The sequence below is a fragment of the Phasianus colchicus genome, chromosome 1 (genome assembly GCF_987193195.1).
Source record: "Phasianus colchicus chromosome 1, bPhaCol1.hap1.1, whole genome shotgun sequence".
Lineage (NCBI taxonomy): Eukaryota > Metazoa > Chordata > Aves > Galliformes > Phasianidae > Phasianus > Phasianus colchicus.
In genome coordinates, this window is record NC_143436.1 from 23,554,634 (window position 1) to 23,567,059 (window position 12,426).

At 38.8% G+C, this 12,426-nt stretch overlaps 1 protein-coding gene across 2 annotated transcripts in view; it reads left to right on the top strand.

Annotated features, from left to right (window-relative positions):
- AASS (aminoadipate-semialdehyde synthase) overlaps positions 1–9,148 on the top strand; it is a 27,776-nt gene extending 18,628 nt beyond the window's left edge. For both annotated transcript variants that reach the window (XM_031615203.2, XM_090137006.1), the window contains exons 19-24: positions 820–987; positions 3,103–3,198; positions 4,393–4,508; positions 4,692–4,780; positions 5,103–5,279; positions 6,663–9,148. In XM_031615203.2, the coding sequence (XP_031471063.2) occupies positions 820–987; positions 3,103–3,198; positions 4,393–4,508; positions 4,692–4,780; positions 5,103–5,279; positions 6,663–6,781 (765 nt within the window). In that variant the 3' untranslated portion in view covers positions 6,782–9,148. The remainder of the gene's footprint in view (positions 1–819; positions 988–3,102; positions 3,199–4,392; positions 4,509–4,691; positions 4,781–5,102; positions 5,280–6,662) is intronic.
- The last annotated feature ends 3,278 nt before the right edge of the window (positions 9,149–12,426 follow it).

Genomic DNA, 12,426 nt, shown 5'->3' on the forward strand with positions numbered 1-12,426 from the left:
GCAAGCCATTATCACCTTTCTGCTTACACAAGGAGACATCTTGTGTAACTGCCTTAAAATTTGGCTAATTATCTGTCAAACTTTTCTATCAGCAAAACTGAGAATTCTTTTGAGATGTGTTGTCATGATGTTACTGTAGTAAGAAAAAGTAAAAATTCAGGACTTGTTCATTGGGTCTTTGTTAAAAAGCAGCAGCAGATATAACTTTCAAATTAAAGGGTCTTTTAGAGAATGTGAAAATGTTTCTTAATTTAAAACACATTGCATCCATGTGAATGCTTCATTGGAAGATCACCGTATGAGCTTGCCAGTAAGTTGCACAATTTTTCCTCCTTGCCACTTAAACCTTTAGCTGTCTTTGACTGTAGTGCAGGATTATTCTGCACAAGCGTCTTGCTTAACAGACAATAAGATCTTGCAGTTTTGATGAAGACTTGGTTGCTTTAGGCTTTCTTCTAGAAGGAAACCTTGCCCCTTTGTTTTGAAGCAAAAAAATGAGTTCATGTCCATGAAAATTGCACTAATGGAAATGCAATGGGAGCCTGCAACCTTAATACAAGTGCAGCAGGAATTACTAGAATGTGTTAGCAGGATGTGAGTTGTTCTTGTCCTTTGATTAGTAACAGCTGACATAGTACATGCTCCCCCATCACAGAATATACTTAAATGGCTTCTGCAGCTGCTTTGTTTAGTTTGAGCCTTTGTTTGTGCCAGAAACACTAAGCATAATGTTCTTACTTGGAGCACACTTCATTTTTTTTCTGTTGTAAATCAAATTGCTACAACAAAGTAATACTGCTGTTCTTTCATAAAACTCAGGTTATCAATATTCCAGCGGGAGGAGCATTGCTTGATTCTGTTACTGCAATGGATTTTTATCCAGGATTAAATTTGGAAGGTTTTCCTAACAGAGACAGTACAAAATATGCTGAGCCATATGGAATTCAGACAGCTCACACTTTGTTAAGGGGCACCTTAAGATACAAAGTAAGTTTTGACCATTTTGTTGTTGTTGTTGTTTTTCTGAGGAGATGAGTACTGTCATTTCAATAAAACTGTATTAAAAGGCAGCCCATTTTAGTTCTGTACTTGCTATTTATGAATTCTCTTTGTCTCAGCTGAGAAATAACTGAAAGCATAGTTTTACCTTGTTTTATTTAACAGGTGTTTGTTGCTGCAAACCAGAAGAGTAACTTTGCCCAGTCAGTTAGCTTGCATATCTGCATCAGTATTTCTTTTTTCTTTTCTGTGGCTTTGTAGTTAGTGTTGGATTGATAGAAGATTAAAAAACAAAAAAACAAAAAAAAAAACCACACAAAAAAAAACAGTTTTATGATGCATGTTGTTAGTATGTATTTTTAAGAATTGATTAACCTCTGAAAGTTGATATGAAATGGAGCATATAAATAATTACTCCTATGAGAAATGTAACACAGCAAATCACAATTTCGCATGAAGAATTTGTTCATTAAGTAGCTAGAAATCTTGAATTACTACAGCTTTAACTTGTTAGTCAGAATATTAGAGGTTTTTTTTCTTTCTGATTTCTTTATGTTATTGGTCAGTGTACTCTAAACGGCAATCTAAACCCTTAATGAAAACTTGAAGAAAGCTTATGGATGTCTACCTTTTTAAATTAAGGTTTTTGTCAAGGTTTAAGTTCCTTTCTTTTGTGTGTGGCATGAGGGTTAGGGTTATTTAGGGTGTATTTTCCCTGTGTTGCAGTACACCAGGATTTTGTTTTCTTTATTTATTTCTGGGAGGGAAAAAAGTTTGCTTAACAGAGGAGGATGGAAGACCGATGTGGAGGATCAAGGGTTACAAATGGCAGCAGCTTTCTTTTTGTCGTCTAGATACAATCTTTTGTTCAGAAACTAAAAATACGTGGAAGGCATCTGTCTCATCATGAAGTCTTAATATGACAGTATCTACTCTTCCATTTGGTGCCTGGTAAAATATTCTTCTTTTGTATAAGAGTTAGAACAAGAGGGGAAATAACAACAACAAAACCATATCAAAGTGGCATAAAGAGTTTTTCTTGCAGCACAGCTGATAATGATGTTTCTGTGGTTAATATTGCTTTCCTAAGCACCAAACGAGACCCAAGGCTTCAGGGTTGGGTGATGTCAGAGCTGTGTGGAGGAGCCCCACCTGTGCAGTAGTTCCATGCCAGTGTGTACCTGGCCATGTCGTGGCTCTTCTTGTACACTGCTCAGTCATGCAGTGCAGCAGAAGTGATCCATTAGTGCAGAGGCTGTCATCTCCTCAGTGCCATTCATAGGCTGAGTTCAGGTGGCTAATGGAGTCAGTTTATAAAGAGGTGTCGCAGAAGGATCTAACTGCAAGGCCATCTGAGCTAATAACCTTCTGCTTTTGGAGGGAGCTCTTCATTATAATTAGCCTCTCTAGGGGTACTTTATTTCCAGAGGTCTGGTTTTTGATCGTGGATTTAGTCACTTACATATAAGTGTTTTTAGTTATGCAGTAGCTGTGTGGAAGTTGTCCTTGTTACCATTAACGAGAAACAAAGATGAGCAGGAAATGGTTGACTTATTTTATTGTTCAACCTATTGTCCTTTGCAGTTCCTTTTAGATGTCATTCCAGTCCTGTCTTGGTTGTCTCTCTAATATTACAGAAGAAAAGATACAGAGGGTTCTTACCTTAAGAACTAGTTTATTTGATATCATTACAACTATACAAGTGTAAAACTGAGGTGAGCCAAATTCAGATTTCAGCTGTCTGTTCTGTAGTTCATTTAGGGCCCAGCTGGCTGAACTGCCCTGTCTAATGATGCACTGGAATTTGGTCTAGTGCTGGACAGCTTGGTTCTTAATCTCCTGAACCAGTTCTACTTGCCACAAAAGTACTGATAACAGAATAATAATAAATCATTAAAGAGGATGTAGAAAAAATAGAATGAGAGGTGGAGACCCACATATTAATCTACTACTGTAACCCCATTAGAATCATGTTGTTATAACTGTTTTCCTGTGGGAATAACAGCACGGTCGTGATTGTGTCCACCACTACTTTAAAGCTAAGAAGAAATATCTCAGTTTCAAGTGATTATTGTTTTTAACCACATTATTCTTTTATTGCAGGGATACTCTAAAACTATGGGAGGCTTTGTAAAGTTAGGGTTAATTAACGCAGATCCTTCTCCTTTACTAAACTCAACCACGCCACTTCTAACTTGGGTGAGTTTCTCTGATTACTGTCATCTTTTCTGTGTTTGACTAACCATTTCTTTATTTCTAGGCTTGAGTGTCCTTTACAATGGTAATCTTGTATGCTTATGCTGCATTATGGTCTGAGGAGAGCACAGGATTTTTCTGAAGATGTTATTATTTTCAGTAAATAACTCCTTCAATATTCTCAAAACCAAAGAATGAAAAAGGTGAAGAGCCTGACTCATGGTTGTCTCTGACTATCATAGAGTGCTGCTCGTCTTTCCAGACTCCAGAGAGCTTTTATGCTGCCATTTCAGCAGTGTGCCCGTTCTGTCAATCATTATGTTAAAATGGGCTAGGAGTGGTTTTTATTTGTCAAGATGGTTTTTGTCCACTTTCATTTTTAGGATTAACATACACAAGTTTTATGTGCAAAAATTGCTATAGCTTCCAGCCTGTCTAGCCTCAATGAATAAGGACACAGTATCATGGAATGTGTGAAATTAAATAGCACCTCCTTAGTCTCACTGCAAACCTTGTCTCAGCAATATTATTACAACTTCTTTTTTTACCTGCCTTATATTTGTAGTTTGCTTGTAGATAACATGAGCTCGTCAACAGGCTGTACAGTTCTTGCTTGTTTGGAGCTCCTTCTACTATCCATCTTGCTGTGAACAAAGCAAGCAATAACTAGCATCTTGATAACACAAAATGTTCTTCAGATATGGAAAAAAAGTTCAGAAACCTTTTTGGTAATACTCCCATAATTGTGATAGGCCTGTTCATCTCACTAGTCTGTGCCCTTCCTTTTGTAAAGGGACGTTCTCCATTTCTAGTCCAGCTGAGAGAAACCCTTAAGTTCCTGACATACTGACTCAAGGCTGCTTTCCTTAATCTGAACATCCTCCAACCATTCCTCGTTTATGCAAATTTCTATGTTTATTCAGTGCTGGAGGAGGGGTAAGACAATACAAGGGATAAGTAGCGTGAGGGCAGCTGAATGGTGGGTGCAGAAAGTTTTTGAGGAAAAAACAATACGTATTCTCATTTGCTGTGATTAAAAATCTCAAACTGTCTTACTTCTTACTTCTCCTGTTTGTGCAGCCTGTCTTCTCAGAAGTAGTGGATGTTAACTGAGCTTAGGTTCTTGAAACCTTGACTGAAAAACAGTAGGAACAGATGTCAGACCTTCAGGAGCTTTTTAATTTTCTTTTAATACAGAAAGAGCTCATGTGCAAACTGGTTGAAATTCAGTCTCCTGCTGAGTACTCTGTGCTTAAAGAAGCTGTATTTAACAAGCTGGATAGAGACAAAAGTCAGCTGGAGGCTGTGGAATGGTAAGATGTTTCAGTAATTTTACATTTTTTTCTTTTTTTTTTTTAAAGAAGAAAAAAGTTGGCAATTTTACCAGTTCTGGTCCATGTTGAGGCAGTTAAACTGATAAATGTTGAGTAACCTGGAAATCACAAAACTGAGACTAAGTTGTTGATGTGCAGTTGTATTTATCTCACTTCTACCAGGCTAGGATTACTGGGAGATGAGCCAGTTCCAGCAGCAGATTCCATTGTGGGGGCTCTTGCAAAGCACATGGAGACAAAGCTGCCTTTTGGTATGTGAGAAGTCCTGCTGTCTTTCATGGTTGTCACTGGCACAAGTCAGTATCTTCTTATAGCCTTAATTTCATTAGTTTGTTTATGTTAAAGTTTTTTAATGTCTCGGAATGTTCCCTGCTCCATCCACTATTGTTTTCTTTCCCTGTTACATTTTTCATCTCATCTGTATCTTCTATCTTTTATAGCCCCTATCTGAAGTGTAAATTACTTCCCCAAAGTAAGTGGTGTGTATACATAATGCCTTGCTTGTCAGGAGCCTCATCTTGTCAGAACTGGAATGCAAGTAATTAATGAATACTTCATGTGCTTTTCTGTTAGGCACTGGGGAGAGAGATATGATTGTTATGAGAAATGAAATAGGTCTCAGGCATCCTTCTGGCCATTTGGAAGACAAATTTATTGATCTGGTCGTCTATGGTGATAACAATGGATATTCTGCCATGGCCAAAACTGTAGGATACCCGACGGCTATTGCTGCTAAGATGGTTCTAGATGGTAAGTGACAGGTCAGCTTTTGGTAATTGTATTTCAACCTCTGTATTACCTGCCTGTAGAAAATGTGTTCTTGAAGTATATATCTGTATTATTGTTATTTTTAATTGATCAAACTTTTCTTGTCTCCTTACAAGAATATTTAATCTGCGTGCTTGGATCATCATTTAATGACAGTTCTTAATTTACTTCTGAATTTGTAGAGATTTTGTTCATTTAATCTTAAGTGTTTCATTGGTACAGAGGGACCTTTGGTATTATAAATTGTCAACCTTTGGAAACTATGTCACAGTGAAACAGGTTACTTGTACTGAACAAACAGTGACTTCCACTGTTATTTTCCAGACTGATCAGATTTGAGGTTAGAGCATAATACTGGACATATTCTATATAAATAGACACACTGCCTAGTTACCATTGTGTAAGCATGAAATAGTATTGGGTGTGGGGCTTTTTTGTTCTTTTTTTCTTCTTGTTTTGTGTTTGTTTTTTTTTTTTTTCTTCTCCTTTGCTTCTAACATCTAGATCTCCATTCCTTTCCTGGCTGGCTGAAATGATCAAAACTTTTTTTTTAAGTTCAGATGCTTTTTACCTAGCCAGTTTCATAGCTCTGTGAATCACATTGAAGCTGTGTGTATCACACTGTGCTATGTGAGAACATAACACCACTCCCTAAAAAAGAATATCTACATAATTGCAAATTGATATTTGCATTTCTATGTTGAACTTGGCTAGCTGACAGACTTGCATCTCAAAAGGGCTGGAGAAGAAAATAATACAGCGAGAAAAGTTCACAAGTAGAGATGAACACGGATTGTTTACTAGTTACCAGCACAAGTAAAACATGCTGGATTTGGACATTAATTTGTTACTGATGAGAACAGCTTTGGCTAGCAAGAAGCAAAGTGAAACAAGGCCTTCCTCCTTTCTTCAACACATTTTCTCTCATGTCTCTATGCCTCAACTTCTTCCCCTCGGCACTGCAGGGGAATGGGGAGTTAGGGGTTGCAGTCAGTCTCTAAGCATGTCCCTGTTGCTTTCTCTTCAGAATTTCCCCTTGCTACACTGTAGGTTCCCTGCAAGCTGTATGGGACTCTCTCAGCACCTTCTCTTCTTTGTCATTGTCATTCTCTTCCTTTTCCCTCCATTGTGTTCAGAGTTTCTTTCTCGTACTTTGTTCCTCTCTCTGCTGCTATGCAACACTTGAAACCTTTATTAAATCTGCTTTTGCAGAGACACCACCACTTTGGCTGCTAGCCCCAGCTATGCCCTGTGCCAAACGGGCTGTGTCTGGCACAGGGCAGCCCTGCACCTCCCTGCTGGCACCTGGACATGCAGTAACTTTTACACTTAATGCGTTTTTTGATTCTTTCTCCTTAATTTCAGGTGAAATAAATACCAAAGGCATGGTTATACCATTGACGAAGAAGATTTATGGACCAATACTGGAGCGTGTTAAGGCAGAAGGCATTACATACAGTACTCATAACGTTATCAGACAGTAACTGGAAGCAACGGATTGAATCTGGTTTTGGCACTGTTTGTTTTCCCACACATACAGCTTGAAGATTCTCAACTGGGACCAGTTAAAGACAGAATCTGGTATTTCACACCTAAATGGTGACTTCTGTAGAATCAATCACCTGACTTTGTTGTAGAAACTGTGGATACTTGGATGCATGAGTTACGTTCTTTTCTTTCCAGTACTTTTACACCCATGTTTCAGCACCTATCAAATATTTAGAAAACATTTAAGTAAATAACTTGTGTTTTTAAATTGAGTTCATCTCCTAAATGCATAGGATGGGTTATTACTAAGACAAAATGCAGCTGCAAGGAAAATCCACTACTGACTTTTGTGAAGGAAAAGTTCGAATGAATGGAAGTTAATTCCATTTGTTGTTTGATTTTATTTTTTATGTACAATAAACCATTCAGCAGAGACCGAAGTTATACTTAAAATGTAACTCTTATCCTGTTCCCTTTAACAGTAAGTGGGAACATTTTCACAATAACAACATGAAATAGTTTAGATATTCTGCGCTACCAGCAACTAAAAGCCTATTCAATATTGAAGATGTTCAGCTATTAACATTTGAAACCCAGATCTTATTGTTTGTTAAATCTTTCTCTTATGAATGTACACTTGAATTCATAGGTGGAGGTAGTGTGTTTAAAACTACCTTCCCTCCCATGCCATTTCCTGGCTGCAGAATGTTGAAATAGCTATTGCATGCTGCCTTCTGTTATTAGGAGAGCACATGAGCACTTAGCTCTGCACTGGGAAGGGTAATCTTAAATGTGCTGCAGTTAATGTGCTTACTGGTTGCTCTAAATGACATGTTTACTCTTTTGACTTGCACTGTGTGCCTTGTCCAAGTTAAGAACTGTTACAAAGGGAATTGACTGTCTAGTACAGGCAGCTTTGAAATGCAGCAGGCTTAGAGGTTTAAATCACTACTATTTGAGTTAACTTTTGTCCTTTCTCTATCATGCTTTTGAATTGTTGCTTTGGGTGCCTATCCGTACTACTCCATTCACTGCCACTTCAGAGAGATGAGGGTTTGCAGTACACCAGCTCATGTGGTGCTAAGTGCTGTGCTGCTCAGCCATGCTGGTTCAGCTCTAGGAGCAATGCAGCTGTGACAGCTCTGAGCTTCAGTTCAACTTCTCTCCGGCAAAACAGCAGCCGTTTCCTTCTAGTTCAGGACTGCTTCTGTAGCTTTAGCTCAGGGATTTCTGTGCCACCTTGCAATGCAGGCGTGGATTAGACTTTCCACTAGTTCAGAGTGAAGCCAGATCTACCAGTTGCAGTGGTACTTGTGCAGCTATCTGGAACTCTCCTTCTCTAAAGTTGAACACTGATTTTGGAATCTGTCTCCTTTCAACTTTTCTCACAAATGCACTTTGCTGATAAACGCACAGCCTTTTATCTGCTGAGCAACACAGTGCTACTAACACAGTCCTGAAGGGAGGTCCAGAGGTTGCTCTGTCTGGTAGGAAAAGCTACCGTAAGTATAGCTGAAGTTTTGATCTCCTGGTCTTGCTACTCAAGATTTGGATTTGCTTTTTGCATATGTAATGAAGTAGCAATGGCAACAAAGAGGAGGCTGAAAGGAGCCAAAGGGGAAAGGAAGAATGAAGGTTAAAGAGGAGGGCTTTTTATACTGAATCAGTGAATGCCTTCTTGCTGTCAAATTTGGATTCTGTTACGTTGCTATGCACGTTCTAAGTATTGGATGGGATCCTGGCTCCATTTTTCTGCTTCCCCTCCCAATGCTGTTACAAGTTTACTGTTACATGGCTTGCATGTGCCTCCATGGTAAGCATGGAGTCTGGAATGAATGTTATGATCTCTGCTGTCTCCTCTGTCCTACAGGTCAATTAAAGGCCTACAACTAAGGTTTAATTTTAAGCTTCTATCTGCTGGTTTCTTCCAGTTCAATACAGTGTGACACCAGGATCTCAACTTAAGAATTCCGTTGCCCTCCTTTACCCCACAAATACAAAACCCTGGAGTTAAGGCTGTATGTATATATAGACCTTGCTTCTCTGCCTAAAAAATGCAATAAGCAAAGAAAATTGGAACTTATTTTTTGTTTAAAGTCTTAAATAACCCTGGAATGACAGTGTGTTATCTTCAAGAAACACTATTTTTGAAAAATTTTATAACGGAATATATTTGTTTCCCCATGCAGTGATGCTTTTTATTTTTTAAGTGTAGGCTTAAATGTCTCACTCAACTTCTGTATGAGGATTTTTGTATGTTAGAATTCAGCTCTCTTTGCGTATTATTGGAAGATAATTGTATGGTATGCACAAAATTGGTTGAGAAATAAATCTGAAAGCCCATGTTTCTTTGTCATGTCATCTTTGCAGTCTGATGAGCATGGGATTTGTTTTTCACATAAATTTTTGTGTCTACAGATGTAAACCTAGCAAGAAGTACAAAAGGGTATTCCAAGAGAAAAAAATGTCATGATTGTTAAAGCATCCCTATGTAACACTACTTGTATTACTGTATTTGGACATCTTTTGCTATAGTCTTGAAATACACAAAATTTTTGTAGCTCTCCTTGTGACAAATGCTTAAATGGGAAGCTTGGTGTGTAAGATGGTCCTGTGCCCCAGCAAGAAATGAAAGCTTTGTTTCTCACTGCCTATCTCAGTTTGAGGGCTTTGCTTTTTTGAGAAGCAGTAGAATACAGAGTTTGGTTTCTATTATCACTGCCTTGGTGTAAAGACTCTTAAGCTGTTCATTCATATCAGGCTCCGACGTTTGTCTCTTATCTCCCAGTTTTTCATTTTGGAATTTGTTTTCATGCCAGCTCTCTATGACAGGTAAGATCCCACTTTCTGAGCTGGAAGTGCATGAGACAGACTTCACTTTCACATCCTTCTTTGCCTCAGCATTTGACTCCTTGCCCCGGATGTTCCTGTAGACAAGAACTACTGGAACACAAGTGTACATCTACCAGGCAAATGGCGTGCAATCAAAAAATAGCAGTAACTGTTTAAGAGGAAAAAAAAAGTCAAGCTCTATGGTTGCAAAGGGACTGAAAAGCTAATGAGGAGAGGGAGAGAAAAATGGAAAAACAGAAATTTAGCTTTGCCTGTTGAGCAGAATTTATGAAAGCAAATGGAAGGACCTCAGGTACTCTGTGACTAGTTTCAGGGTCACAGGATCTGGCTTTCCTGAAACAAAGGAATGAATTGAGCATGTCAGAAGGGCTTTTTTTTGTTTCTTTTCTTTTTTTTTTTTTCTTTTTAAAAATCTCTTGAGATAAAAAAAATTGAAAACAGGGAATAGAGGAAATGTGGCCAAATGTCCTGGGAGAGTACATTCTCTTCTCTCCTGTACATAATCCATGAAAGCATAAGCCTCTGAAACAGAATTATACAATCAGACATTAGTCTTGCTCAGTGGAAGTGGTAAAACTAAGCCTTGAATGTTTTCATTGTGCTATCTGCTCCATTTTTCCGTTTGTTTTCCCATAGATCATTCTTCAGTGCTGACTATGCTTTTCTAACTTGCACATCAGTTGGACTTCCTGTTCCTCCATTTCCTTGAGAAGCCCAAGGATGGCTGATGCTTTTGCTGCACAAGACAGTGGGGATTTTCTTCTCCAGTCTCCAGAGGACTGAGTGTTTGGGTGGTAGCAGTCAAGTAGAAATGGAAATAGAGGTGCTCAGGACAAGGCAAGCAGGAGGGAGATGTGCTGGGTTGGGTTGCAATCACTTTTGGAGCAGTGCTGCTAGAAAATGCCTGGAAGAATACCTCTAGGGAAGTCCTACTGCAGCCTGAGGGTTCTGCACAGATCATGGCCAGTGGTGCTGGCCTCTGCAACTCGCTGTCTTTTGCCTTGATGGATCTCAGGTGGGATGGGCTACCGAGTTTGGGAGGTGACCCAACAGTCCTGTGGTGTTGGCATGTCTACCAGGGCACTAGGACTTCCAAACTTCCTGTAGCAGCTGGGTCTCTGTTTCTGTTTAACCCTAACACAGCAGCACAATTCCTCCCCATCCCTGCCTTGCTAATGCTTCAGAAGGATTGGGAAAAGAGTTTGGCAAGGGTAATGTGTTTACCACAGAAAATTTCAAGCATCTGAAACATTGCACATTATTGATGTGTCACAATGATAAGACAAAACACTGTTGTAAAACACTAAGAGATAGTTTAGTCAACTGATTTTCAAAGTCCTTACTGAAGTTTTTAACTAATGCACTGCTGCTCTGATAACCACAGTTCATACGACTTGCCCTCATTATTTGTTGTTGACTTTCATAAAGCTTTTCCATATTCGATCACAACACCACACTCAGAAAAAGTTCTTGATAATAATAAATCAGTTTTCTTTTCTTTCTTTTTACCTCCTACTTATCTGCAGTTTCTTAGGAGGATGTTCTAATCAGGTTTCCCTTGACACGCATGGCTGTTGTAACTTACTTTGTTAAAAAATTCTTCAAAGGACATTGTTTATTAATATTCTACTTCTTGCAGGAGATTCATAACATCTTTTCTACACTTGACCCAGTTTGTAAAGGAGGCTGTATGTCTTTTGAGTCTGTATCTTGGATTACAAGAAAAAATTAATTAGAATATGGCCTTTGTCTGAGATGGGAACTGACACGCTTTTATTAAAATCTGTAATCCATCACAGTTGAAGATTACAGAAGATTTTTTTATGATTCTTATTTTTTTTTCTAGATCAACCAATACGTGTGAGTAAAGAGATTATCCTAAGCATTTATGTTTTAAATAACTTGTCAGCATGCTAAGATGATGAGTGCGATTACAAACATCCCTGGAAGAAACCTTGAACAACAGCTGATTCCTTGGATTATCATTTTAAAATGTCTGCAAAACAGTTTAGGTTGAAAGGAACAGTTATATCAAGATGGGATTTGAGAAAGGAGGATTCCTTTTATTGCTCTTGGTCCTTATAGGCTTGAAAACTGTAATACAATTTAGTAGCCAGAAACCTACCTTGTATGTGCAACTATAGGCAATTGCAAATACATGAATAGAGGATACCAAAAGAAAAAGCAGAAAGTTATGTGAGGCTCCAGGCTGGTTTTCTTACAGGAGGCCGGAGAACTAGCAGATGCACAGTGCAGTTTCTTATGTTGTGTGCTAATGGTGAAGAGCAGAAGTAGAAGGTAAGAAGATTATGGAATATGATTTGGAAATGACCATAAGATCACAATTAACCTCTTTCCTACATGCGCCCCAGGAGATTAAGAAAGGAGTGTCTGAGTGCATGCTCTGTTTTTGGGATGAAAGAGGGCAGTCTTATAGCACAGCTGTCCTCCTTAACCTAGATGCGAAAATTCAGGGTTCCAGACAACCTGAGTAGTTCAGAGGAAGTAGCAAGCAGCCCTCAGGCCACCTGGGAAGTGAACGTATTGCCTCACTCAAAGTGCAGTGTGATGCACTTCTCTGCTATCAACTTCCTGCCTGAATGCTGTGAAGGGAATGCACGTGGAATCCCACGGTGCTGCAGCAATGTGTGTTTTTTAGGACAATGAGTGGGTTCTGTACCTTTGTAGCTTTTACCACCTGCAAAATAAAACAAATGTAATGCCAAAAAAGAGGGAAAAAAGAGTAAATCCTATTTTTCAACGGGGTTTAACTTGGCTAAGGGATACA